Below are 26,093 nucleotides of genomic sequence, written 5' to 3' on the forward strand. Positions count from 1 at the left end.
TACAGTACATCACTGAGCACTACACGTGTATATGGCACAATAATGTAAGTAAAGGAGCAGTAGGATGACTTGGCAGTTCACATCCAAGAGGCCGAGATGACACTGGAAGGGAAGCTTCAGGGAGGGAAAGTGATAAGACGCCATCTAGTGGCTGTGTTTATGTAGAATAAGCATGTCTTTAATTCTCAAAGCTGGGAACAAACCACTGCTGTTCTTTCTAGTTAAATCTCATGAGTAATGATGCATTACATAGCTAATACATTGACTGCATAATACTAATACATCTTAGCTGTTGGGCTTTGGCCAGAGCGATGCGTCTCTGGGCCTCCTGGCGGAGCTTCTCCTCCTTCATGTTCCTGGACACTAACTGGTTGTATTCAACAGCCGGGAAGAAAAAATGGTTGAAGAACTGATGGATCGTCTGTTCCCAGAGCTCCACTTCACGGTCTCTGGCCTCCATCTCTCTGGTTTGCATGTCCTTTCCTTCACCTCTAGGCTCTTCTGTGTGCTCTACAGGAAATGTGATACAATATACAGACGTGGACAAAATCGTTGGTACCCTTCCGTTAAAGAAAGAAAAACCCACAATGGTCACTGAAATAACTTGAAACTGACAAAAGTAATAATAAATACAAATTTACTGAAAATGAACTAATGAAAATCATACATTGTTTTTGAATTGTGATTCAACAGAATCATTTTAAAAAACAAACTAATGAAACTTGCCTGGACAAAAATGATGGTACCCTTAACTTAATATTTTGTTGCACAACCTTTTGAGGCAATCACTGCAATCAAGCGATTTCTGTAACTCAATGAGACTTCTGCACCTGTCGACAGGTATTTTGGCCCACTCCTCGTGAGCAAACTGCTCCAGCTGTCTCAGGTTTGAACGGTGCCTTCTCCGAATGCATGTTTCAGCTCCTTCCACAGATGTTCAATAGGATTTAGATCAGGGCTCATAGACGGCCACTTCAGAATAGTCCAATGTTTTGTTCTTAGCCATTCTTGGGTGTTTTTAGCTGTGTTTTGGGTCATTATCCTGTTTGAGGACCCATGACCTGCAACTGAGACCAAGCTTTCTGACACTGGGCAGCACATTTCGCTCCAGAATGCCTTGATAGTCTTGAGATTTCATTGCACCCTGCACAGATTCAAGACACCCTGTGCCAGATGCAACAAAGCAGCCCCATAACATAACCGAGCCTCCTCCATGTTTCACATTAGGTACAGTGTTCTTTTCTTTGGATGCTTAATTTTTTGCCTCAAAAGGTTGTGCAACAAAATATTAAGTTAAGGGTACCATCATTTTTGTCCAGGCCAGTTTCATTAGTTTGTTTTTTAAAATGATTCTGTTGAACCATAATTCAAAAGCAATGTCTGATTTTCATTAGTTAATTTTCAGTGAATTTTTATTTATTATTACTTTTGTCAGTTTCAAGTTATTTCGGTGACCATTGTGGGTTTTTCTTTCTTTAACGGAAGGGTACCAACAATTTTGTCCACGTGTGTATATTCTATATAGTCATTGCATGAATTTAATGTCCTTTCACTTTCTGAACATAGCATAAATAAGATTGCTGAAGTCTTCTCTTCTACGATTTAGACATACATATACTGTATGTATGTTTAAGTACAGGCATATAAAACATAATTTGAAAGGACCAGAAAATAAAAAGCAACAAAACAAACCTGCAGATAGAGGTTCCTCACTGACTTCAGCCTTGACCTCTTGCTGACTCACCACGTCCTGAGCAGTGGATAATTCTGCTGTGTCACTTGTCTATGATAAGATGTAAATAAAATTATATTTTATTAGAGATTTCAGCGACGTCATATAGCCGAGCTCACAGCATATTTCACTAATACAAGCAGCAGGGGTGTATCAATATTGATAATACTGGATATTTAGATGTCTTATGTTGGCTGTGATATTGTTGCATTGTTTCAGCAGCAATTGGGAATTTCTGGTAGAAGCATTAACACATTTTCTTTTTTTGCATGCTAGATTGTCTGTTGCAACCAACCTCCAATGACTTGGTGCTAGAGATTTCAGGACTGATGGGGGAATTCACTGGAGCTACCACCTGCATGGAAAGAAACCGTAAAAAGTTACTCTTTGTTTTTTTTCTAGTGCAGAATTTACAGTTTCCAGAGGTCATGAGAGGCTTGAGTAAGGATCTCACCGCCTGGGAAGGGCTGTTTGTAGTCTGCGAGATTTCCTCGATGGCCTCCACCTCAGGAGGTAGATCCCTCCTGGCCTCAGCATCAGGGCTGGATGGTGACGGGCCCTCCTCTTCCTCCAGGCCTTCAGAAACCTGCTGACACTTCACCTCAGCAGAGCCCAGAAGTACCTCGAAAAACTCCAGGAATGTAATCTGAAGCACAAAGAGCAGGACGGAAGGGGAACGGAATACACAAAAAAAGGGTAAGTCGATTAATGCTAATCTGTCAATGGGCGCTGAAAAATAATGAATGGTGTAAACACCACAGGCAGACCTCCAGATCCAGACAGGAGGTCAGGTAGCTGGGGTCTTGGCTCTCTGCAGTGATGATCTGCAGCAATCTCGCTGTGGTCAGGTTATTGTCCAGCAGATGGAGATCCTAGCAGGGGTTACAAGAAACTACTGAGCAGCCCTCTGGTTTTGTTGTAGTAACAAGCATCAGAAACTGCATCAATTTCTTCTAAATGATAAGAAGTTACTATGCACAGTAATCTTTGTGTTACAGTCTGTAACACCTTGAACATCCACAGCAGGTGTCGGCAGGTCATGGTCTGGTCACCTCTGGCAGCATTGACTTTACAGTAAGCCTGATAGACCTCCCAGCATTTCTTTAAGTAGCTCTCAGCTACCACTGCACAGTCTGGCTGCCTAAACAGGAAGCCTAGATCAACACAGCTACAGTTAATGAGAACAGCCATTACTGCGTAATATAGAGCTAAGCAAGGGTGTTGAATCAGTTCCTGTAGGTGTGTCGTCTCAGAAAAAAACGTGCAAAAAGACCCAACAAACGAGGAACCTGAAAACTGATAATGCCTCTTCTTATGCTGTAATAAATCAGTTTGCAGGTCCCTTTGTCATCTAATATGTGTATGTGTGTGTGCACTTGAGCCATGTATAATATAATATTGTTAGCACCTTTTACATTCTTAGAATTAGGAAGGATGTTGTCTGTCATCAGTTTGGAAAAGCAGGCTGCCAGAAGGTTGTTTTGTGACCTGTGAAAAGAAGAGAAGGGATTCTTTCTGTGAAGTGTTTCCCCGCTCAAAATCAGTTACCAAGGATAAAAAGTTAGAGTTGGAGAAACAGCTGTGCTTTGAGCTAAATGCTAAAGTCAGCATGTTAACATGCTCACAGTGTGTCACATGTTGATGTTAAGCAGGTATAATGTTCACCAACTTAGTTCAGCGTGTTAGCATGCTAACATTTGTTAAAGAGGACCTATTATGATCATTTTCAGGTGAATACTTGTATTTTGGGTTTCTACTAGAACATGTTTACCTGCTTTAATGTTCAAAAAAACACTTTATTTTTCTCATATCGGCTCTGCTGCAGCACCTCTTTTCACCCTCTGTCTGAAACGCTCTGTTTGAGTTAAAGTCTGCTCTGATTGGTCAACAGAACCAAACTCTTCGGGCTTTGCTCCTACTGTGTTGTAACTAGCTTTGTTTGAGGGCGTGCCAAACTAGCCGCTTGGCAGGTATTATGCAAATGTGTTACTTGGTGACATCAGCAAGTTACGGAAGAAAAGGCAGGACTTCAAGCAAGGCGTTTCAGGCAGTTCAGGAGCAGTGTTTCTGTGGGGGAGAGAAACTCTTTGGCGTGGACTTTGGGCTTTGTAACTTTGCAGACCTTTTACATGCACTAAAAACTATATAACACACTAACAGAAAGGGAAAAAGCATAATAGGTCCTCTTTAAATAAAAAGTTAATTATTAAGAGATACAATTGTTTCATTAATTGGTTATGATCTGTTAATGAGGAGCCATTCCTTACACCATGTCCTTATGATAGATGTGGTAGGCCACAACCACTAGACCGCTGAGGAGTCTACGCAGGAGCATGGGAGTGAAGGGAGAGTGGATCTCTGCTGTTGTAGCATCCTCTGAGACACACAGAGTAGAAACACTGTTATTGTGGAGCTATCAATGCCCCGTCCTGTATATGTCAGGTGGATCAATATGTGGGAGTGATTGTGAGTGCTAGTCCTTCTCACCTCTGATAAAATGGTCTATCTGTGTCAGAGTGATGCCGTGATGGTGGATGTTGCAGTCTTTGAACAGGCGCCAGAGCTGCAGGCGGGACAGCAGGAAGGTGTTGTCTGGGGAGTGGGCTTGACCAAGTCTGCTGTAGAAACTATAGACGGACCTCAGCTCTCTCACTTGCCTCAACACCACTAACTCCACCTGTTACACACAAGCAACCGTATGGAGTTGAGATAAGGACGTGGGAAAAAGATCATATGTTGCAGTGGAAAGCGGGACCTGACCTGTTTGCGCTCAGCGTCGCGCTTTCTCTCAGGGATTTTCTCCAGAAGACAGTCAATGTTCAGAGCCATATCTGAAAGAAACAAGATTGTATCTTCCGTTTTACCAGGCAGAGGAGGAGTGGGACCATTGTTTCCATCCAGATCGTGTGTCATCATCTGATCGTCCACAAGCTCTCCTTCGAAAACACGCCCATCCTCAAAAGTGAATTTTCCCTATGAACCATAAAGTACATTAACTTTTAGAAATGATGGTAATTACATACTGTACATGTGAATTTAACTGAATTTGGGGACATACGTGTATTGATTGTGAGAGGCAATTCTGTATCATTGACCAACCTTCCCATGTTTTTTATTCTCCCTCCATTCTCCTTCATAGATCGGACCTCCGGCGTAGTAAAAGGTCCCCTGCCCGTGTCTCTGACCCTGAACGAAATCTCCACTGTAATGATTGCTCTGGGAATAATGGGATAGATCTGCTCGCCTCAGGATCCAGACGTGTGTGCCTCGTCCATGCTGCCAGAGAAGAGAACAAAAACACAAACAGGATTGTTTTAAAGAGGACCTGTTATGCTTTTTCCCTTTCCTTTAGTCTGTTATATAGTTTTAGTGCATGTAAAAGGTCTGCAAAGTTACAAAGCTATTGTCCTAGAATTTGTGCAATATGTTGGGGTTAGTGGTTTGCTTTCATACCTGGATTCCATTCTGCCACATCCCTTCATACTGCTGTTGCAGTTTTATCCACCTCATCGTGCCTTCTCCGTGTCTCAGGTTGTTCTTCCACTCGCCAGAGTAAATGTTACCAGAGGGGTAGCTGTTAAGACACAGATGTCACCTTGGGGCGGTTCAAATGCCACTCAGGCTACAGATTAGATCATGTACTCCATTACATACTGTCTCACTCCCCATCCCTCTCTGTTGTTCTTCACCCAGTCGCCTTTGTACCAAGAGGTCTTATCTTGGTTGTAATACACGGTTCCCTAAACACAACAACAAGAGAACCGATTTTTTTTTTAAAAACTTTAAAAAAAAGACTATACCTGATGTGAATTGGTGGATCATACCTTTCCGTGTCTCTTGCCCTGATCCCACTGCCCTGTGTAGAACACAACATTTTTTGCACATTTGTAGTTTCCAGTCCCGTGTCGTATACCATTGTACACTTCCCCCTCATAGGAGCTGCCATCCAGCCAGGTGTAGGCGCCCTGGCCCATGGGCATGTTGCACACAAATTCTCCCTGTTGGATTAGAAATAGAAAACCCCTGTCAAACTCCTTGTTTTATCACATTCTATTTCATTTGACCTTACTGAATTTTATTTAATTTTGTATGTATACAGGATGCATGTTTAGATTTTTTTTGTAATCAAATGTGATTTGTTTTATGCATTGGAAATTAACAAAAGAAAATGCATAATTCAAAACAAAACATTAATTGAAAAAAAAATAATAATAATAAAACAATTACTAATAATGATGATAATAAATCCCCCCATCCCCCAAATAGATCGCCATGTAATACACTAGGCCAGTTAAGTTACATAAATTCATGGAATTTACTTAAGGTTAAGAAATGTTATGTACACATTGGTAATTGTAAAGCACTTTGCTTAAGAAACTATCAAACTAAAGTTCATTGCAGCTATCATAATATATCATTATTGTGCCCTACCTCATATTTCAATCCATCTGTCCGTGTGAAGACACCACGTCCATCCATAAGTCCCTCAGAAAACATCCCCTTCAGAAAAACGAAAAAAAAGTGACTTCATGGAATAGTTTTATTCATCCTTATGGAAATAGGAGCATAGAACACACATTTCTGGTGAATTTCCTGAGTGTATTCAAGAGTGCATTTTAAGCAAAGTCAAAATGTATTTTGCATTACACAGGAGTATGACAACTATTTCATTTAAGAAAATATGTTTCACTCAGTTTCAAATAATTTGAAAAAGAATATTCTTCCCATTGAAATATTTCAAATATAATTAGCAATATTTTTTTAATTTAAGTGAATGAACAATATATAAATGCTCTACAATAGGCTAAGGCCCAGCCAACATTTATATGTGGGGCCCATGTGGGTAGTAAATGGGCTGAAAAATGGGCCCTATATGGGATTGTCCGCGGGTTCCATAATGACCCAATGTCAATTACCCACATGGATTCCATGCAGGATTACAATGGGTGTTATGTGGGCTCCAACTGAGCAACATACCCAAGACCCATCTTGGTCCTAGCTTTAAGTTCTATGTGGGTACTACATGGGGACTCCATGGGCTGAAATATGGGTTGTAAGTGGGTTTGTCCACAGTTTCTATGTTGGCCCCATGCACTAATTTCCCATTAGTGACCCAACTAGGACCCACATGGGTAGCATGTGGGACGAACTTAGTTGATCCAAGTGGGCCCCAGATAAGATATGTATGTATATACATACCCACTTGGTACCCAGGTACCCCCAGCACAACCCATGTGGGGCCCACATAACCATGTTGGCTGGGAGTATGCATTTACTGTATTGTAAAATAATGTGGCGTTATTTGCAAAAATAGTCTACCTTGTACACATGTCCTCCTTCAAAACAAGCAACCCCTTCTCCATGAAACTGGCCTTCACAGGTTTCTCCTTCATGTCTGTCAATGAGACACCAACATATACGTCACTTCCGGTCACAAGTCCCTGGACATTTATTATAACTGGATTTTTGGCAGGAAAAATAAAATAAAACTAATAAAGAATTAATAATTATGTAATGTTTAAAGTTATGAGTATAATTTACCTCTTTACGACTAAGCTTAAGAGTGAGGGTAGTTCATTAATGTCATCATTCTCAGGCTGCTCATCCTGCAGGTCGGTTTGTTTCTGCTCCACATCCGCTTTTAAAGCATCAGAACAGCTCACTAACTCTTCTGTTTCTCTTCCTTCCGCTGTATGAGGCAGCTCAGAGTCGCCGCACGTTTCCTGTTCATCGTTTTTCATCGTATTTTTGTCGCTTTCTTTCTTTTCCTGTGTCATTTAACGCCGTTTATTTATCTCTAACTCAAGCTAGAATCATCTCCATGGTAACGGCGGTCACAACTACCGCAACCGGTAGCAGTCAAAAAGGGTAATACAGTAACCATCTACTAGCAGTGATTTAACAACACGGATGACAAAAAGTGACATTATCTGGTTTAATTACCCTATTATTTGGGTGTTAAAATATCTGAAAAAATAGTATTTACATTACAGATAACAGAGTGTTATATCTTGTTTATTTGCCTCATTAATTGGGTGTTAAACTTATTTTTAAATAATATTTTAAAAATACAGACACCAGAAAGTGTGATATCTTGTTTATTTACCCCATTATGGGTGTTAAAATATAAAAAATATTGATTTACCAATACAGATAAAAGAAAGTGTGATATCTTGTTTATTTACCCCATTATGGGTGTTAAAATATAAAAAATATTGATTTACCAATACAGATAAAAGAAAGTGTGATATCTTCTTTATTTTCTCCGTTAATTGGGTGTTAAAATATAAAAAAATATGACTTTGTGATGCAAATTACAAATACAATCAGAACATAACAGACATTAAAAACATAATAAACAGTCAACACCGAGCATTTGAAAAATACAGTTATCTGTGGTTTGGACTCAGTGTTTAACAGAAATAAACTGGAAAGAAAGCACATTCCAGTTATATTAATTAAGCCGGTGTAAAGTGAGATTCTCAGTTTTGTGAGATGATGTCCAGGTTGGCGAGGTGTCTCATGGTGGGCCTGCCATGAGGACAGTTCCACGGATGCTCGATCTCCCCCATGTGAACCAGGAGCTTCTTCATCTCACTCACACTCAGGGCAGTGCCGATCATCACCTGGAAACGGACATAAACAAAACAATAGATAACATGTCAGGAAAATAGTAATGTTATTCAAAACTGACCTTGTAGATATTTAAAAAGGACCATCACTGTGTTTTTACATTTTATAGACTACAGAATCACAAACACCTTAAGTGATCCTAATCTAAAGCCAAAACCTGGTCTTTGTAAATTTCTGAAAACACTTTAAAAGTATTTATTATCAGCAGAACTCACAGATTTTCGACAAGATCGGGAGGCGAACATCTGCCTGACGCGAGACGGTCGACACATGACCCCCGGACTGTCACTCAACATGAAGATCAGCTCTTCAATGTCGGCTGGGCCAAACGTCCAGTTTTTACTGGTGGGCAGAGATACCAGCTTAACCCTCTCCATCGCCTGAGCTGCAGTCACAATAAAAAAAATGTTGGTTTAGTATTCGTAATCATCAAAATAACTGAGCTTAAACTCATATTTATTCACTCATATTTAAATGTTCATACCGTCCTCGTCGACAAGAAATTCAAAGCCATTCTTTCTGAAAATCTCAATGTTCTCCATGAGGACATTTTCACTGACAGCAGTGAGGTGAAGCTTCTGAGGGCTGCAAACATAAAAGGAAAAAAACTGATTATTAAAAACACAATTTGAAAAAATGCATGGCAAAATTCATCAACTGCTTCAGATTCTTACGCTATGAGTTTCTGTCCTTGGAGCACAGTATGCTGCTGCAGCATCTCAAAGTTGTATTTCTCATCCGTGGCGTGCTGGTCGATCATGAAGATGTCTGAGTTGAGTTTGGTGATGATGAAGCCCAGGTTAAACTGGCCGATGATCTCCATCTCTTTGAACATGTCTTTACTGTAGAGATGAAAGAAAAAATTTATTTACTGTTGTGGAAATAACACTTTAATATTAAGTTCAGGAGTAGTTAGAGGAGTAAAATCCCACCTGATCTCTTTCTTGAGCTCGTCTTCTGCACTTTGGTTTTCTCCGGGGTTGATCTTGGCTCTGAAGCGTCGATAGCACAGATCGTCGCCGGCCCTCTGTTTCTGTACGTCCTGTAACCTCTTTACCTTCCCCGCCAGCTCTTGGAAAGAGAACTGGAGGGGCAACGTCTTCTTCTGTAGGCAGACTGGAGCATCCACCGTTGAGGAGGGTTTCAAAAAAGTGTTGGATTTGTGTTCTGTCCTGGCCCTCTTGGCATCTGGGCTCACAGTACACAGTGGCGCAGTCTGTAACTCTGGGTGTTCAGGAACAGTGGGACTGTAGTCTGGCATTTCTTCGTTTTTAACACTGTCAGTGGCCAGTTCAGGAGAACTGAACTCCAGGTCAGAACACTGAACATCTGGCGTTGGAACAGCGACGTCACAGCTGGACACGGCGCTGTCTTTTTCAGAGTCTGCATCACTGCATGACATCCTTCCGTACCTGAACCCATCTAGCACCGAATTTTTCACTGGGGAGCATTTGGCTTTGGGTTTCAAAGGAGATGTCACACTTGGGCTGCAGGGAGGAGACTTGACAGTGTCCTTAAAAAAAGACTGCATTGTTTTCTGTGTTGGGCCACTGTTGGCAGCTTTTGCCGCGTTTGACTTGTTCCCAGAATTGGAGCTGTGGTGACTTGAAAAAGCAGCTTTTAGGCCGGCCAGGTTTAGGGACGACTTTGGGCTGCGAATCATTGGTTCCATGTCCTCTCCAGGTTCTGGCTCATTAGATGGGACAAATTGACAGATTTCAGACGCAGATTTTGTATCTAGAGACAAGTGACAAACAGTCAAAATAAAAGCACTGGAAAATCTCTCAGGGATATTAGTTTGCGAGTGTGCATTTTCTGTTCTTACTGGAGCTGGGCATGGGTGTGTAGTTCAGGCTGATCTTATTGACTCCGGCCTCGTACATGTTGATGAGAGAGGACTTTAGAATCGCCAACAAGAGTTTCTCCTCCTGAAGGAAAATCTGTCGTTTGTCCGGGGTTACATTCACGTCCACACACTCTGAAATAACACCACAAAAACAACCCCATGTAGTCCAGAAAGTCAGTAATAAGTGTTTCAGAAATATCTTCAGTTCAGCAATTTTCTTACCAGAGGCAACAGCTATGTTCAAGGCGACAAATGGATATTGATGTCTGTTGTACATATGATACACTTCATTCACAAGTTTGGTCACCTGCAAATTGGGAAAAAAACTAAGATTAGAACATATCTTCATAGGAGAAGTTATAATTTTTTGACAAATAGAGTACCCCAATAAACACTTAAAATCGGCTCACAACTAGATTATAGTGTGTTCGAAACCATTATTAAATGTTTGTATACTGCTTATAAATGACAAATAGGTGGACTTAAATTACCTTAAGGGGATCACATGGCCGGTTGTTGATGAAAAAGAACTGCCTGTCTGTGGCACTTCTCCCAACACCATGGTCTCCTCGTGACACAAACCCTGTCATGCTGCCAAAACAGAGTTTTTTTTAATTAAAAAAACTGCTTTGTTTGCAGAGAATGCAGGACTTACATGCAATTGTATCACTTACGAAAAAAGCTGTTTGGGTAGGTCTGCATCTTTGAGTCCGTACTCTTCAATAACATTTTCTGCAGGTGATGCTTGCTGAAAAGGCAGAAGACTCTGTAGCTGCAGAAAAAAGGAAAAATGTTTAATATTTAGCAAACCAAATAAGGCAATTTGACAAAACTATTTGCATATTTTACTTTAACTGTTTAAGTGTTTTACTTATTGGTAAGCAGCATCTTAAAGAGCAGAGATATGGTGAGACTGACACCTCCTTCAGATTGCAAATAAACAGCATAATCAAAAAAAAGGTGTGAAAACAATGTCCCAACCTGTTTTGTTCCAAATATGGCCCCTATGTTGTCTCTCATGCTCTGGCTGCCGCTGGTGCTGAGGACTGTGCTGCGCTTTCCCTGCCCATTCTGGTTGGAGCAGGTGATACGCACTCCTGTAGAGATGATACAGTAGGACTGCAGGATGTGTATCATTTTGGCGTATTCCTGAAAATACAGAACAATGAAATATTGGGGGTTATGATAAGTTCTTGTCAATTTACAGTGTTACATTTCAGCAGATCATTTTTACATTGATTAACGTGTTTTTCCTTCACTGGCTTCCCTTCATGGTATGAAAATCAACTTGCAAAGTCTAGAAAGGTTTGAGACAAAGCAGATCATACTGAACATTCATATTGTTATAATACATTTTGTGATTAAAATATAACATGAATGGAAACCAATGGCTGCTTAGAATGTAGGAAAAAAGTTTATGCTTTGGAAAACTATCAAGAGTTTCATAAAAAGTATATGATTTGTAGTCACATAGTAGACTAAAACACACAAAAATTATCTTTTAATAACTGACCTTCTTAATATTGCGTTGGAACTCCTTGTATCGAACAGGCAGGGTGTAGAAGAGCTGCTGCAGGCTGACCGTGGTGCCTTGCTGCCGGGGATGTGGGGACCGCTGCACTAGGTGGCTTTTGTGATCAAACACCAGTTTGGTCCCCACCTGGCTGGACTCGTGGCACGTCACCACACTCAGGACACTGGAGCAGGGGGTCGGAGGGGATTTTAGAGGATGAGATGACAAGTAAAATAGGTGTGTGTGTACCAAATGGATGTGGCTGTTGAAGTGTTTTACCTCAGAGCACATAAAGAGCTGAGGGCTTCACCTCTGAAGCCAAATGTTTCCACGCGGATGAGATCAGAGAAATCCCTCAGCTTTGACGTGTGATGCTTCAACGCTGCGGAACAGACAGAATTCGTTTCACTTAACCAAAAACATTAGGCAACATGGTGGAGAGAAACAAAGCTGACACTTACTCAGTCCTTCAAAGTTGGCCTCTTCTACTCCTTTGCCATTGTCTGACACTTCCACTAGTTCAGCTCCACACTCCTTCAGCCTGACGTCTGTAACATGCAGCAGAAACATGATATTGGAATTTCTGCCCATATTTTGCTAAATCAATATCTCCTATTGTACTGGACATGGCTTTTTTTTTTAAAAAGACATAAATATAAGCATGTGCATCAATACTTACCAACATTGGTGGCCCCTGCATCAATGCTGTTTTCCACCAGCTCTTTGACAGCAGTGGCCAAAGTCAGCACCACCTGTCCTGAGCAGATCTGATGCACTGAGTGCTTGTCAATGGCCTTGATGGCTCCTGCAGGTTCAGAGCTGCTGAGAAGAAAACCAGCAATCAGTGATGTATAACTTTACCTTCTGTTAAATTATACTGCAGCAACAGATTTATACATGTACAACTAGCAAGAAAAAAATGCTGTGTTCTCTGATCTATGAGGAACACATGAGGATTGTGGGAATGTCAGGTGACTTTCCTATAAAACATGAAGTTCTACTAAAGTCAATACTAGTTGGAGAGTTGGCTGCCATGCCGAATTGTAGAGTGCATCCGCATTATTCATGTCAGCACCTTTTTTTTTAATTGCATGTCAATAGATAGCCTAAAGTTACATAATGATACATAAATTGTCAGATTTTTCAGTGAAGTTTGGTGCTGGTTCAAGTAAACCTATATGACAACAGGAAGTACTGGACGTAAAATGTAATAAGTGTTTAAAATAGAGATTTGCATGATGTAAAAAAATATATATCTGCAGGCATGTTAAATAAATAACTTACCAAGCATCAGACATCTTCAAGGACTGAAAGGCTTCAGGAGGAATTCATTCAAAATATGAAATGTTATTTAATCTGAAACAGGGAAAGGAAGAGACACCAACTAACATGTCACTTATTCGTGCAAAGGTAGCTAGTTTGCACCAGTGGTTTCACTAACTGTTAGTGCTAAACATTGTAGTGCAACCTCTTCGTTCACATCAAGTTGTAAACACACAGAAGTGAAGTTGTACCGCGCACTGCGCAGACTGTTCGAGAGCTTCACCCGTGCGCCAAACTGCGCAGGTTTGACTATTAAAACTAATATAAATGTTGCAAAACAGCAACATAACAAAACAAACACAAGACATACGAATAATAAAAGTGTCAAAAATAATACCATTGTACATAAATTAGTATTATTAAAGCCGTTGCCTCAAACTTTGTAGCATTTCATCATCAAACACACCGGAAACTGGAGATGTTAGGGCTCATCTGCATTTACCTCATATAGTAAAAACGAACAAATATTTTTTTGTTGCAGGGTCATTTTCTGTAGTTTGAAGCTGTACTATTATAAAACAACACGTGTGTTCATTTTTATACTAATTTTGGGGTAAAACATTTTTTATTAGTTAATATAATAATGTTATTTATAAAAATATAAAAAGTGAAGCACGTACATTGTCAGACGGTCCCTCCACGGCTGTTGAATCATGGCCGTGTGTTAACATGACAGTCCTCTAACCGTGTGGGAGACTAGTGAGAGAAATCTTTCACCTTGTCTTTATTATACATTCGTGGGATTTAAACACCGGAGAAGGAAGGATTTACTAAGTAGTTTGACGCAGTTTTTACTGCTTATATAGGATGTCGCTGTTGTGAATTGGGTAGTACTTTGTTTTGTCAAGTCATCATTATTTTTTTTTTACCTATAAACATGTTGAGTTCTTCATCCAGCACTGGACTGCTGAGGTCAGAGGATTGTTCTGGAAGCAGCAGCAACCTGCTGGTCCTTAAAGCCATCAGGAGACACGAGGTTGAGAGTAACGTCAGCTTGTTAAGTCTGGCAAGCGAAGAGGACGATGAAGTCCAGTTTGACAGTAAGCAGCTTTTCCTACTCAACTCCTGAACTCCATGGTGCTGACTAACGTGACTCAATGTTTACTGATCCTTATTGACTTGGCTTTATCCCACATTACCTGACACCATGATACCAGAATAAAACATCAGATTATGAATAGTTTTTTTTTATAAACAATATTTTTTATTGAATTTTACATATAAACATATATACACATACAGACAGACTAACAATATTAATAATTAAATTATACAATGAAATGTTTAGTCAGAATTTCAAAGAAAGAGAGACATGACATGTCATGTATTTCATTTTCATTTAATTTCAAAATGTATTTTGAACATGTAGAATACAAAAGGAAAAATAAAGAAAAAGAATGATCATACCAACAAGTGGACAATCAGAAACAAGTAGTATTTACATACAATGAAAAGCGTAAGAAAAATAAATTGTCAACACTTGATGCCTTGATTTACATATTGGAAAAGAAGTGAGAAGAAGTATAAACTTATTTAATCCCACCCCTTCTCCATAAATCAATTATTAATTATTAACCAGCTTCCTTATTATTTCACACATCTAACAAAGAAAACAAAGAAAATAAAAGATAAGACAAAATAAATAAATACCTCAAAAAACCAAAACAAAAAAAAAACCCAACAACAGCACTCAGCAACACACAACAGATACATTTGACTGTGACCCCTTGACGTCCAAGAAACTCCAACAAAGGTTTCCAAACATTTTCAAATTCTGCTGCTTTTCAGATTATGAATAGTTAAAGACTTTCTTTCCTTTATAAACAGGCAGAGGCGTAGTTAAGGAATTAAAGGCAATGCTCAATCCTAATCAACAGGCTTAAAGGGGTACTCCAGTAATTTGATATAGGACATTCATAAAGCAGGAGGACTAGTGCAAGACCGATTAAAAATAGACTGGTCAAATTAGAAGCAACGGATACTGGGACATCTAGACTTTTTGTTCCTAGTTTGTGTCAAGGTTCAAAATTGGTACATTTCCCATAATGCAACTTGATAACATATTTCATTAAACCCTTCCTGTCTGTTAAATGCAGCCATCTTTTAAACTACATGCCCCCAGTTTATAATGCATTTATTTTTTGTCATATGTTTGAAAACTCAAACCACATTTAGGGTTACCCTCATCATCAGGGTTATTTTCTCAGACTTTAGAAAGCCCCCTCCAGTGCCACAGAAGACTTTGTTCAGCTGTTTCACAGTACTCTCCACAACGAATAAATTGACCTTTATGTTTAAATTTGGTGTAATGCCCCTTTACTCATAATCTTGCAGGTGTCAAATAAATTTGCATGGGTCTAGTGACATCATCGATATGTAAGATATGTAAGACAATGAATGAATTTCTGTTTCAGGACAAGTCTAGACTTGCCACTCCACGCATCCTGCATTATGCATGAGAGTAAAGTGTGAAGTGTGTGGGGGATGAAAAAGCCCCTCCTTCCCATCCTGGCTCAGTGACCGAGTGTCTCGGCTTCCTCATGTGCTTACAGTCAGTGTGTGAGTACAGTAGGTGGAGGAGGCTGGTGTCTGCTGGACCAGGCAGATAAGCATTACTGCTGTGCACGCCCCCTTATGTATAAACAAGATGAGCTAATATTTCGCCTGGGAGGTGAACAGGATAATCATTAGTCCAGCTCTGTGAGTGCTTAATGTTGGACCAAAAGTGTTTTTATACAGAAAAAAATGGACCTAGGAGACAGAAGCATTGTTGAAAAGATAGCAAAAGTTATCGAAGAAGGTAAGACTACAAAGAAGGAATATTGTGATTACATGAGTATTTGATAGTCAAATATAATCTAAACTGTTGAATTTGTGCTACAAGAACAGAAACTGAACAAAGAATCATGTTGAAACAGTGAATTATTTTCTTTCCAGTGAATTGCTTCCACTTTCTCATTTCATTTTTTTGTATGCTCAGCTTCTGACACAGATAATAACCGTGAGTTGTTGATGGCTGGTAGACATTACCCGTCAATCCAAGAGTTTGCCTCAGCGATCCCCAACCACCTTCTCCTGGGGTCTCTACTGGAGCACCTGTGCTTCGTCTACGAGACCAATCCAGCACGCTCACGAACGCTGTTTAAAGGTACGTACTGAGATGTTGTACTGGAATTTACAGCTTGTAATTTACGCCGAGATAAGTGTATTTTTTTCCAAATTTAGTCGCAAATTATTTTGTTGTTTCCTCTGACAGTCATTGGTCAGCGTTTAGCTGCCATGAACCTCCTCTCACCTTTGGCTATAAGTGACGAGTTCAGCACCGTCAGACTGCAACACAACCGGGCCTTCACTGAGCTGCTTCATGCTGCCAGCTCCTCGCTGTATCCACAGGTAACTGGATAAATCACCAGCATGTCCGCTAGGGGGTATTGTTGTAGTACAGTGGGTTAATGTTGTCAAATTGGGACTAGGACTATTATGTAAAGTGGGTATTTGTATTTTGTAAAATAGGCTTGTGAATAAGAGTATTGATCAACTTATAGTTTTGTAAACTGGGAAATGCTTTAACAATTTACTAACTAGTTGATTCTCGTGTTAAAGAGGACCTATTGTGCTTTTTCTCTTTCCTTTAGTGTGATTTATAGTTTTTTGTACATGTGAACGGTCTGCAAAGTTACAAAGCCCAAAGTCCACTCCAAAGGGAGTTACTCTCCCCAACAGAAACAGTCCCGCCTTTTCTTCCGTTACGTGGTGATATCACCGAGTAACATATTTACATAATGCCTGCCTAGCAGCTAGTTTGGCACAGCCTTAAACAAAACAAATTAGAGCAGAGCTGGAGCGGAGTCTGAAGAGTTTGGGTCAGTTGACCAATCACAACACAGTGAGCCAGCTGACCAATCAGAGCAGACTGGGCTGGTATGAAAAAAAATAAAGCGTTTTCTTTAACATTAAAGCGTGTAAACATGTTCTAGTAGAAACCCAAAATACAAGCATTCTCTTGAAAATAAGCATAATAGGTCCCCTTTAAATGTTATCATATCCACAGTGTGGTTAGTAAGTTTATCCTCTTCTCATTTTGCAGGGACAACAAGGTCACGGCACAAATGCACACAATCCTACTGTAAGGTAGGTTGTACTTTGATTAGTTTTTAATATTGACTTACTTGCTATATTAAATATTTAAGTGTTGTGTAAGAGATGTTTGTTGTTGCCTTCCCACAGACCTAAGGAGGGACTGTTTCAAGCGCAGACATCGCGGTATCTTAGTGAATTTGAAGAAATATTTAGACTCGGAAAAGGGTCATATGGAAATGTTTTTAAGGTATTCCACTCTGTTCTACTCCATGCTATTTTTTAACACACTCCTCTAAAGAAGAACACCAGTTGATTGACACGATTATGTATTTGTAGGTTATGAATAAACTGGATGGACAGTTTTATGCTGTGAAGAAAATCCTTATCAAAAAAGTTTCAAAGGAGGACTGCATGAAGGTGGGCCATCAGCGTTTTATCTATAGACCATTTTCACGCCCAGAGGTATAACAGACTAATAATGACATTATTTGTTTGGCTCCAGGTCCTCAGGGAAGTCAAAATGTTGTCCAGCCTGCTGCATGTAAATGTCGTGGGCTATCACACTGCGTGGATGGAACATGTTCAGCCCGCGGCATGTGAGTATTTAACCACTGTCCTGTGACAAGTTTGTTGGGCTGAAATTAGTGAACAATAACAGGGGCTGTTCTTGTCTTAAAGAAGCTTATGTGACAAACAACTGTGTTGCAGATCCTGAGCCTCTCCTGCCTGCACTGGAGTCACCTGGACAACAAGACAGGTAGGATCAGTATCCAAGGTTAACTGATCTCACATTAATGGTCATTTTTACCATTTTCTGTCAAATGATTGAGACAATAATCAGCATATTAATCGATAATGGAATTATTCTTAAAGGTCCCATTTTGTAAAAGTTGAGAACGTCTTTTTTTTATTATATAGCAGGTTTAAGTCTTATAGAAATACCCATGGAGAAATATACACAGCCCGTATTCAGAAACTGTGCTTTTGAAACAATGTCAGGATTTCTGTAACTTTTTGATGTCACAACTGTACAACATCTCACAGTTTTAAACATAAACATTCGAAATGTGTCCCAGGTTGCGTCCGAAATTACATACTAACATGCTATTTAGTACGCTAAAACAGTATGTGAGATATTTCAGTATGTCCGAAACCTTAGTATGAAACCAATAGTACGCAAACTGCATACTATTTCCAGTGAAATATTACAGTATGCAAACTCTGGACACTACGACGGCATAAATATCCCACAATGCAACGCGGCAGTGACGACAACATTCATAACGAAAGTTGACGGACAGCTCTGTAAGATCAGTAACGCTTCAATTTAAGTGTTAGTAAGATAAGATTTCACTTTGCTAGGCGTAATATAGTTTTTAAATTAATTCAGTCTTTGATTCTCATAAATCATCGTTTTGGTCACATGAGGTTGGCATGGGTTACCATGTTTACACGTTTCCAACCGGCAAGGAGGTGAGGCCCAGGAAGTGACGATGTCAATTTCTGCTCAGTGCGTCCAGAAAGATACATACTGCTGTTCATTCACACAAAAGTATGTTAACCGATAGTACTCATAACGGGTATATATGTAGTGCATAGTTTGTGATTTCGGGCACAACCTAAATTCAAGAAAATAATCAGCATATTAATCGATAATGGAATTCATCTTAAGTTGCAGCCCTAATATTATTTATTAGGTTTATTGATACTTAATATTTTGGATGAATTACGGACTTGATTAATATAACAAGTAAACAAGCAAATGTTTTACTAAAATGTCTTTTCTCTTGTCATTGACCATTAAAATTAGTTCTCAGGGCATGTAAAATGCAATAACAGTCATTATTTTGTCCAACAACACTAAATCTATCTTAGCTCTTTCATTCGCAGCTCTGATGAGATCTCTGACAGCAGCTCCAGCTCCTCCATAGTTTTTGAAAGCCTCAGTCAAGCACAGACAGATTCTGCATCAAGTGCCAAAGTACCCCCAAGAGAGACGGAGCCCGTCAAAGCTTTCATTCCAACCCAGGAGAAGGGCCAGGTGGTGTGTGCCCAGACGATGCGCCGGATCCCAAAGAATTACGTCCCCTGCGTGTTCCTGGGACAGGGAGGTGCCTCGAAGCAGAGCTCCAAATGTCCTGCTATGGCTTGGGACGGCTCGGTGCTTATAGAGGAGGAGTCCAGCAGGAGTAGCATCGAACTGAACAACAACTCCTGCATCGACAAGGAGTTTCAGCAGTGGCCTGACCAACGCACAACAAAGCCTTCTAAAGAGGTAGGTACTTAAAGAGGCTTTCAGTGATCCGACAAATTAGTAGAAAGCTAAAGATTGCCATGCTTTGTAACTTACTGAAATTAAAATGTGTAATTTGTTTTAGTTAGTTTAGTTTTTTAATTAGTTAAAGAGGACCTATTATTCTTTTGTGCTTTTTCCCCCTTTGTGTTGTATAGTTTTTTTGCGCATGAAAAAGGTCGGCAAAGTTACAAAGTCCACACAAAAGGGATTTATTTCTCCCCCATACAAACACTGCTCCTGAACTGCCTGAAACGTCTTGCTAGAAGTCCCGTCTTTTCTTCCGTAACGGGATGATGTCACCAAGTAACACATTTTTTATAATATACCTGCCTAGCGGCTAGTTTGACACGCCCTCAAACAAATCTAGTTAGAGCGGAGCTGGAGCGGAGTCTGAAGAGTTTGGTTCGGTTGACCAATCACAACAGAGTGGGCCAGCTGACCAATCAGAGCAGACTGGACTTTTTGAAGGGGGCAGCGAAGCGAAGCTCAGACAGAGGGTGAAAAGAGGTGCTGCAGCACAGCCGTTAGGAGAAAAATAAGTGTATTTCTTAGCATTTAACATGTAAACACGTTCTAGTAGAAACCCAATATACAAGTATGCATCTGAAAATGAGCGCAATAGGTCCTCTTTAAAAAAAAAAAAGTTACAGTGAAACTTGCACTTAAAATGATGTTAAGTTTTCATTTATGGTTTGTCTGTGTCTGCAGGTACAGTTCCACCTGATGCTCTACATCCAGATGCAGATGTGTGAGCGTTCACTGAAGGACTGGATCTCTGAGAGGGACACCAAGCCCAAAGAAGAACAAGCCTCAAAATGTAATTGTTTAAGACAAACATTACTTTACAAAATGCTTATTGTTTATTATAAAATTACCTCAAATACAATTTTGGGGAAAAAAACATACTTTTGTATTTTCAGGTCCGTATGGATGTGTTGATACCGAACACACACTCAGCCTGCTGAGGAGGATACTTGAAGGAGTGGAGTACATTCACTCCAGGGGAATCATGCACAGAGACCTGAAGGTAAGGTGCTTCGATACATTTTATTTGAGGTCAGGTTAGCTTAATGCAAACTTTTGCAGTCACACGTAGTTTGCATTGACACACAGGTGTCAACTAAGAGTTATGTCAAAGAAGTCGTTAAAAGAGTCCCGGTCATCAACTGTCGCAAAGGAAATGTTTGTTTCCCAGTAGTTGAACACAAAGTCGTATAGCTTCTCAGGAAGGATTTTTCTCAACTCTTTTTTTCTCTTGCCTATGACATGTTTTAGATAAATGTCACTCTTGCAAATATCCTGAAGCCTCCTCGGCTGCTGAGAGAGTTTTAGCAGCTGGTCTCTCTGTTTGAAGAAGCACGGTAGCGTCAAAGTGGAGGGCAAGAGGCCGCTCTGGTTGTAGACGGCGAGCGGGGAGGTCAGGCTGAGGAGCTTCACTAGCAGAGAGTTGTTCCTCACATTAGGCCTGTGGTTCAGAAACAGGAACAGACAGCTCTCCCCTGCTTTGCTCAGCTTGTTGATGTCAGCACCGTACCTGAGCAGCAGGTCCACCAGCTCCTCGTTGCCCATGCTGCACACCTCCTGTAAAGGTGTCATCCCGGCTTTGCTCACGGCATTGGCCTCGGCCCCTTGCTCAAGCAGCTCGGAGATGCAGCTGATGTCGTCCTCCAGGGTTTTAGTGGTCTTCATAGCCATCGCCACGGCAGCTAGGTGCAGGGGAGTGTTCCCAGTGTGCTCCACCCCCTTGAAAATAGTCATTTAATGTGGGACAGGACATGATGCACATATTTCAACAGGAATTAAGAGCACTCAAATGACAGAAAAGCGAACAGAGGAACGAACCATGTTCATATCAGCTCCCGCTTTGATCAAGCTGGCCATAATGTCCTTATGGAGGATTCCAGCAGCCATATGCAGGGGCGTCATCCCACTGCTGTCCACAGCATTAACATCAGCACCGTAGCTGGTCAGAATTTGGACAGCAGACAGAGCCACGTAGCGTACTGATAAGTGGAGAGCTGTCTGGTGACTCCCCTCCACCTACAGAGGAACCACAAGAAGCACACCTTTGGCAAAACATTTCAAATTGCAGTCTTTTTTCATTTAAACATCACAAATGACTCATTCCTTGTGACTTTATTCTTATTTTTGTACTTAAATTAGTACAAAAAGAGGCTAATTGATTTGCTATATTAAAGACTTTTCACCTCCGCATTGACGTTAATGCCGTGCTCACAGAGGAGCCGCAGACAGACCTCTGCCTGCCTGCGCACGCCGATCACAGCGGTCTGGAACTTGGAGCCCGGTTTCGGCCAAGTAGTCAGGATGCTCGGCCAGCCGGCTATCACCAAGTGCAGAGTGGTTCGACCGAGCTGGTCCCTGTGACAGAAGAGGAGACGGTGAATCTGGTGAAGACGAAGAGCTGTCTTGCTTTTTTAGTAAGAGAACCAGGAACCAAAAGGAACATGCGTGTCATTGTGCTGGGTGTCACTTTTTGGAGTTCACAGCAGTTGTAACAGGAGTTTGTCAAGTCACTCTGGGTGTGATGTTTGGTGTTACTGTGTGAGTGCGTGTGTGTGTGTATCCTTGTCGGGTGTGTGTTTGTCCAGACCTCATTTCAGGGTTTGCCCCTGTTGACAGCAGGCTCTGCATGCTCTTTACTCTCCTGTAAGAGGCAGCCAGATGAAGGGGGAGAGTAGCAGGTCCCTGAGGCAAAACAAGACAAGACATGACAAACTGGAAAACCGGAGTATACAAATATGCTGCAGTGTAACACTGCAAGAATTTCCGCCCTTTTTCTTTTTAACTTCATAAATTGAGTGATCACATTGGATCATAAACGTGTCACAATTGAGTTAAGTGATTCTTGTAGTTATTGCAGCCTATGTGTTGGTGTGTGTGTGTTCATTTGTATACGATTTGGCAATATTATAATATATACAGTAAGATGCTGTGTTTCTGTCCATGTGACAGTGTGAAACTTACATTGTACATGTTTCAACTCTCACAAATAATTTTAAAAACTGTGTGTTGCATTGTTGTATCTACCTTCCAGAAGACTTCTCCGGGTGCGCCGCCTTGTATCTCGATGAGAAAGTTGCGCCCATACTTTTTTGACATGTCTTCTATGCGTCCCAAGTCTTCGTCCATGATTGCGGTGTAGCATTCAGTGTTGAGAAACTTGATAAATTTTGCGCTCCTATCCTCCCGTTCCTTGCTCTCCTCCAACATGACCAGTCATCGCAGCTTCACTGCTGTCTGTGTTCAGTCTTCCAGGAGGTGTGTGTGGTGGTCGAAAGCTGGTTATTCTGGTTTGTCCGTGCAAGCGGAGCATTTCTTACTTGTCACTTAATTTTTGCTTCTCTGAGGAGAGGAAATCGAACTTCTGCTTCTCTGTTTGGTGTTTTCAGTCGTGAGAGTTCTGTGTTCCGTTCCGGTTTGAGAGTTCCGTGTGTTAAGTTTGATGCAAGGCCTTCCTGTCACAACTGATAAGTTCTCGCTGTGTGAGGGGCCATATATGGGGACTGGTGACGCCCTTCTGAGTAGTTTACAGCTCTTGTGGCACTTCAATATTTGACTTTTAGGGAAGCAGGGAATTATTACTTTTAGAGCTCCAACGATTAATCAATTAGTTGTCAACTATTAAATTAATAGCTATATTTTGATAATCAATCGGTTTGAGTATTTTTTTAAGAAAAAAAAGTAAAGATTGCAGCTTCCTAAATGTGAATATTTTCTGGTTTCTTTACTCCTCTATGACAGTAAACTGAATATCTTTTGAGTTGTGGACAAAACAAGACATTTTTTTTACCATTTCCTGACATTTTATAGACCAAACGACTAATTGATTAATCGAGAAAATAATCTACAGATTAATCAACAATGTAAATAATCGTTAGTCGCAGCCCTAATTACTTTGCAAAAGCTTACATGCTTGCCAATCCCTCTTTTAAAATGCAGGACATAAAGTTTTTCCAAATTTGAATAGTATTATTTATGTGATGTGAAGCAGCTGGATTTTTCGGAATTACCCCTCCTTTTTACGAAGGCTTCTGAAACCGTTTTTTTATTTCTGCCCTCTGTATGTCGTATGAAACACCGTCATCTCACATGCAAAAACCTTGACCCCCTGACATATGGAACTAATCGTAATGTCTTTGTTTTTTCCACAGCCGAGGAACATTTTCCTCCACGGTCATGACTGCCATGTTCGGATTGGGGACTTTGGTTTGGCCTGCAGGGATATAATAACGGATGGCCATAAAAGCACCACTTCTCTTAGCAGTGGTAAAACTTTAACTGCACCTCTTAGCTTGTTATATTTGACATGACACAGCACCTCACAGAAAAACCAGTAGATGGCGCTATTTGCTTTAAAGTCACATTTCTGGTGTGTTTTGCAGATTCCACACATACTACAGGTGTTGGCACATTTGTGTATGCTGCACCGGAGCAACTGAAGGGCTCCCATTATGATTCAAAGGTAAGCATATTCATACTACCTAAATTATGATGAATTCAGACTTCCTTTTTTTTATGTAAAATGACACATTTTCGTGTTATACTTTTATAATTTATAATTGTATCATTAATCTTCGTTATAATCATCTCTTATGACATTTATAACAACTTTATTTGTTGCTCCCCCAGTCCGACATGTACAGCATCGGGGTGCTGGCTTTTGAGCTATTCCAGCCCTTTGGGACAGAGATGGAGCGGGTCCGGACCCTCGGGGACCTGAGAGACGGGAAAATCCCAGACTGTTTCTGCCAGAGGTGGCCAGTCATGACAAAGTACATCATGAAGCTGACGAATAAGGAGCCCGGTGTTCGTCCCACGGCCAGCGAGCTTCTACAGAGTGAACTCTTCTGCAGTAAAGACATAGTATGTGGAGATAAATGGATATATTTTAGCAAATGTCAGTTCCATTTAGGATAACTTAATAATGTGTAGCTTTTGCTTTACTGTATGCGTGGCTACGCTGCATGTGTCACCAGAAAAGGCCCACTGTTGGCTCCAACAAGGCTTAATAACACTTGCATCTGCAGTAGAGTTCCTTATAATAATTACCAAACAATGTTGTTTTCCTCTTCAGGTGATCCATGGTTTGCAGAGAAAGGTTGATGAGCAGGAGGAAGAGATCATGCAGCTGAGGAGACAGATCAGTCGGCTTCAGAGCTCAGAAGTCACAGTTCCCAGTTCTGAGTCGGACAAGACCTGAGCCTTATAGATCTCAACCCTCCACAGACTGTCAAAACTTGATCTATTCAACCCCTGCTGTACTATGGTTTGGTGACTTGGTGCAAGTGGTAAGAGCGTGTGCGTGTGTGTTAGCATTTGAGTGTGTCTTGTACACCTGGATGTAAGGGTGCAATTATTTATCTTCATTCAGCTGTCCAATAAAACCTACTTCTGCTGCATCTTGTGGGATTTCTTAGAAGCTATATGTGATTATTGACCATTTGCAATGTTGCTTTGAATGAAGTACACTCAAAACAAATTGAAAAAGGGACCTATAAGCAGAGTTCACAATGTGCATTATGATTTTGTGCAGCTTCTTGACCCTGAAGAAGAAGCTGTCCATTGTCAGCAAACTGAAAAACCATTTGTGGACACAATAAGTCTTCCAATTTTATGGGGACACATTTATTTCAGTGCAACGATGTTCAAACAAATGTCTTTGTCCTCTGGCCTGTGCATGTGGTTGATGGTGGTTTAAATGTTGAGTTATTGTTGGAATTGTTGTGTGTTGTTGTGTTTGTTTGTTTTTTTGTTCTTCTTCTTTGAGGTATTTATTTATTTTGTCTCATCTTTTATTTTCTTTGTTTTCTTTGTTAGATAAGTGAAATACATGAAATGTCATGTCTCTCTTTCTTTGAAATTCTGACTAAACATTTCATTGTATAATTTAATTATTAATATTCTTAGTCTGTCTGTATGTGTATATATGTATGTGTGTGGCTGATGGGCAAAGTTGGCACTTTAGCAGCCTCTGCCATCAGTGTGTGAATGTGTGTGTGAATGGGTGAATGCTGACATGTAGTGTGAAGCGCTTTGGGTGGTCGGAAGACTAGAAAAGCACTATATAAATGCAAGTCCATTTACCATTTACCATATGTATATATGTTTATATGTAAAATTCAATAAAAATATTGTTTAAGAAAAGAAATTTTTAAAAAAATGAGCATTTCAGCATTGATATGACAATCTGTGCTGTCAAGTTGGTCTGGTTAAGATAAGATATTCCTTTATTACTCCCGCAGTGGGGAAATTTGCAGTGTACAGCAGCAAAGGGGATAGTGCAAAAAACAAGATGCATCAGCTAACACAGTAAAAAAAAAAAAAAGCTAAACAAAGTGTAACAAAATATGAACCATTTAAATAGAGGTATAAAAATAGAAGTAAATAAACAAAAAACAAAAAAAGACAATAAATAGACTTAACAAAATTGCACAAGTGGAAAATGATATTGCACAGTGAGAATTAAATGAATGAATGAAATTCCACCTGAAAGTTAAAAAAAATACAGCCAAATAATGCTGGAGTATTACCTCTGTTTACATTACATCTATTTTTATATTTTATACTTCTAATGTAACACTTCAGTTTATATTTATTTATTACATCTACTTTATCTATTTTATTTACCTTATAACTGTGTGTTTTACCT

The 26,093-nt window shown here is 40.2% G+C and overlaps 5 protein-coding genes across 8 annotated transcripts in view; 2 read left to right on the top strand and 3 right to left on the bottom strand.

The window, feature by feature from the left end:
* uqcrc2b (ubiquinol-cytochrome c reductase core protein 2b) overlaps positions 1 to 26,093 on the top strand; it is a 124,581-nt gene that overhangs the window by 1,296 nt on the left and 97,192 nt on the right. The gene's annotated exons all lie outside the window — the stretch shown is intronic.
* On the bottom strand, positions 157 to 7,573 carry rsph10b (radial spoke head 10 homolog B). 2 transcript variants are annotated; one of them, XM_074619305.1, is made up of 17 exons: positions 7,274 to 7,573; positions 7,052 to 7,127; positions 6,164 to 6,232; positions 5,557 to 5,730; positions 5,387 to 5,472; positions 5,186 to 5,306; positions 4,832 to 5,008; positions 4,493 to 4,705; positions 4,220 to 4,409; positions 4,000 to 4,108; positions 3,141 to 3,220; positions 2,741 to 2,886; positions 2,500 to 2,604; positions 2,187 to 2,378; positions 2,028 to 2,102; positions 1,693 to 1,783; positions 157 to 510 (listed from the first exon to the last, which is right to left on the bottom strand). In XM_074619305.1, the coding sequence occupies exons 1-17, from the start codon at positions 7,507 to 7,509 to the stop codon at positions 254 to 256; spliced, it is 2,397 nt and encodes a 798-aa protein (XP_074475406.1). In that variant the 5' UTR covers positions 7,510 to 7,573; the 3' UTR covers positions 157 to 253. The 2 variants fall into 2 exon arrangements, with proteins under 2 accessions (XP_074475406.1, XP_074475407.1); XM_074619306.1 differs by having other exon boundaries at positions 2,028 to 2,087; positions 7,274 to 7,572.
* pms2 (PMS1 homolog 2, mismatch repair system component) lies at positions 7,971 to 13,719 on the bottom strand. Of its 2 annotated transcripts, XM_074619304.1 has the most exons (16): positions 13,668 to 13,719; positions 13,009 to 13,080; positions 12,404 to 12,543; positions 12,186 to 12,272; positions 12,004 to 12,106; positions 11,725 to 11,908; positions 11,193 to 11,360; positions 10,886 to 10,983; positions 10,703 to 10,802; positions 10,434 to 10,518; positions 10,191 to 10,343; positions 9,298 to 10,102; positions 9,040 to 9,207; positions 8,850 to 8,950; positions 8,581 to 8,750; positions 7,971 to 8,358 (listed from the first exon to the last, which is right to left on the bottom strand). In XM_074619304.1, exons 2-16 carry the CDS (start codon positions 13,020 to 13,022, stop codon positions 8,215 to 8,217), a joined length of 2,520 nt encoding a protein of 839 aa, XP_074475405.1. In that variant the 5' UTR covers positions 13,023 to 13,080; positions 13,668 to 13,719; the 3' UTR covers positions 7,971 to 8,214. The 2 variants fall into 2 exon arrangements, with proteins under 2 accessions (XP_074475405.1, XP_074475404.1); XM_074619303.1 differs by lacking the exon at positions 13,668 to 13,719 and having other exon boundaries at positions 13,009 to 13,169.
* Positions 13,695 to 25,113, top strand: eif2ak1 (eukaryotic translation initiation factor 2-alpha kinase 1). Of its 2 annotated transcripts, none has more exons than XM_074619307.1 (15): positions 13,695 to 14,087; positions 16,028 to 16,195; positions 16,304 to 16,440; positions 17,135 to 17,178; positions 17,275 to 17,374; positions 17,464 to 17,544; positions 17,630 to 17,723; positions 17,836 to 17,884; positions 19,018 to 19,402; positions 20,132 to 20,240; positions 20,344 to 20,450; positions 23,596 to 23,710; positions 23,827 to 23,906; positions 24,074 to 24,307; positions 24,519 to 25,113. In XM_074619307.1, exons 1-15 carry the CDS (start codon positions 13,925 to 13,927, stop codon positions 24,642 to 24,644), a joined length of 1,992 nt encoding a protein of 663 aa, XP_074475408.1. In that variant the 5' UTR covers positions 13,695 to 13,924; the 3' UTR covers positions 24,645 to 25,113. The 2 variants fall into 2 exon arrangements, with proteins under 2 accessions (XP_074475408.1, XP_074475410.1); XM_074619309.1 differs by lacking the exon at positions 13,695 to 14,087 and adding an exon at positions 15,688 to 15,847.
* On the bottom strand, positions 20,452 to 22,803 carry LOC141758167 (ankyrin repeat domain-containing protein 61-like). Its single transcript, XM_074619313.1, has 5 exons — positions 22,472 to 22,803; positions 22,035 to 22,129; positions 21,631 to 21,802; positions 21,266 to 21,463; positions 20,452 to 21,166 (listed from the first exon to the last, which is right to left on the bottom strand). Exons 1-5 carry the CDS (start codon positions 22,652 to 22,654, stop codon positions 20,540 to 20,542), a joined length of 1,275 nt encoding a protein of 424 aa, XP_074475414.1. The 5' UTR covers positions 22,655 to 22,803; the 3' UTR covers positions 20,452 to 20,539.

This window comes from Sebastes fasciatus, chromosome 20 (assembly GCF_043250625.1).
Source record: "Sebastes fasciatus isolate fSebFas1 chromosome 20, fSebFas1.pri, whole genome shotgun sequence".
NCBI lineage: Eukaryota > Metazoa > Chordata > Actinopteri > Perciformes > Sebastidae > Sebastes > Sebastes fasciatus.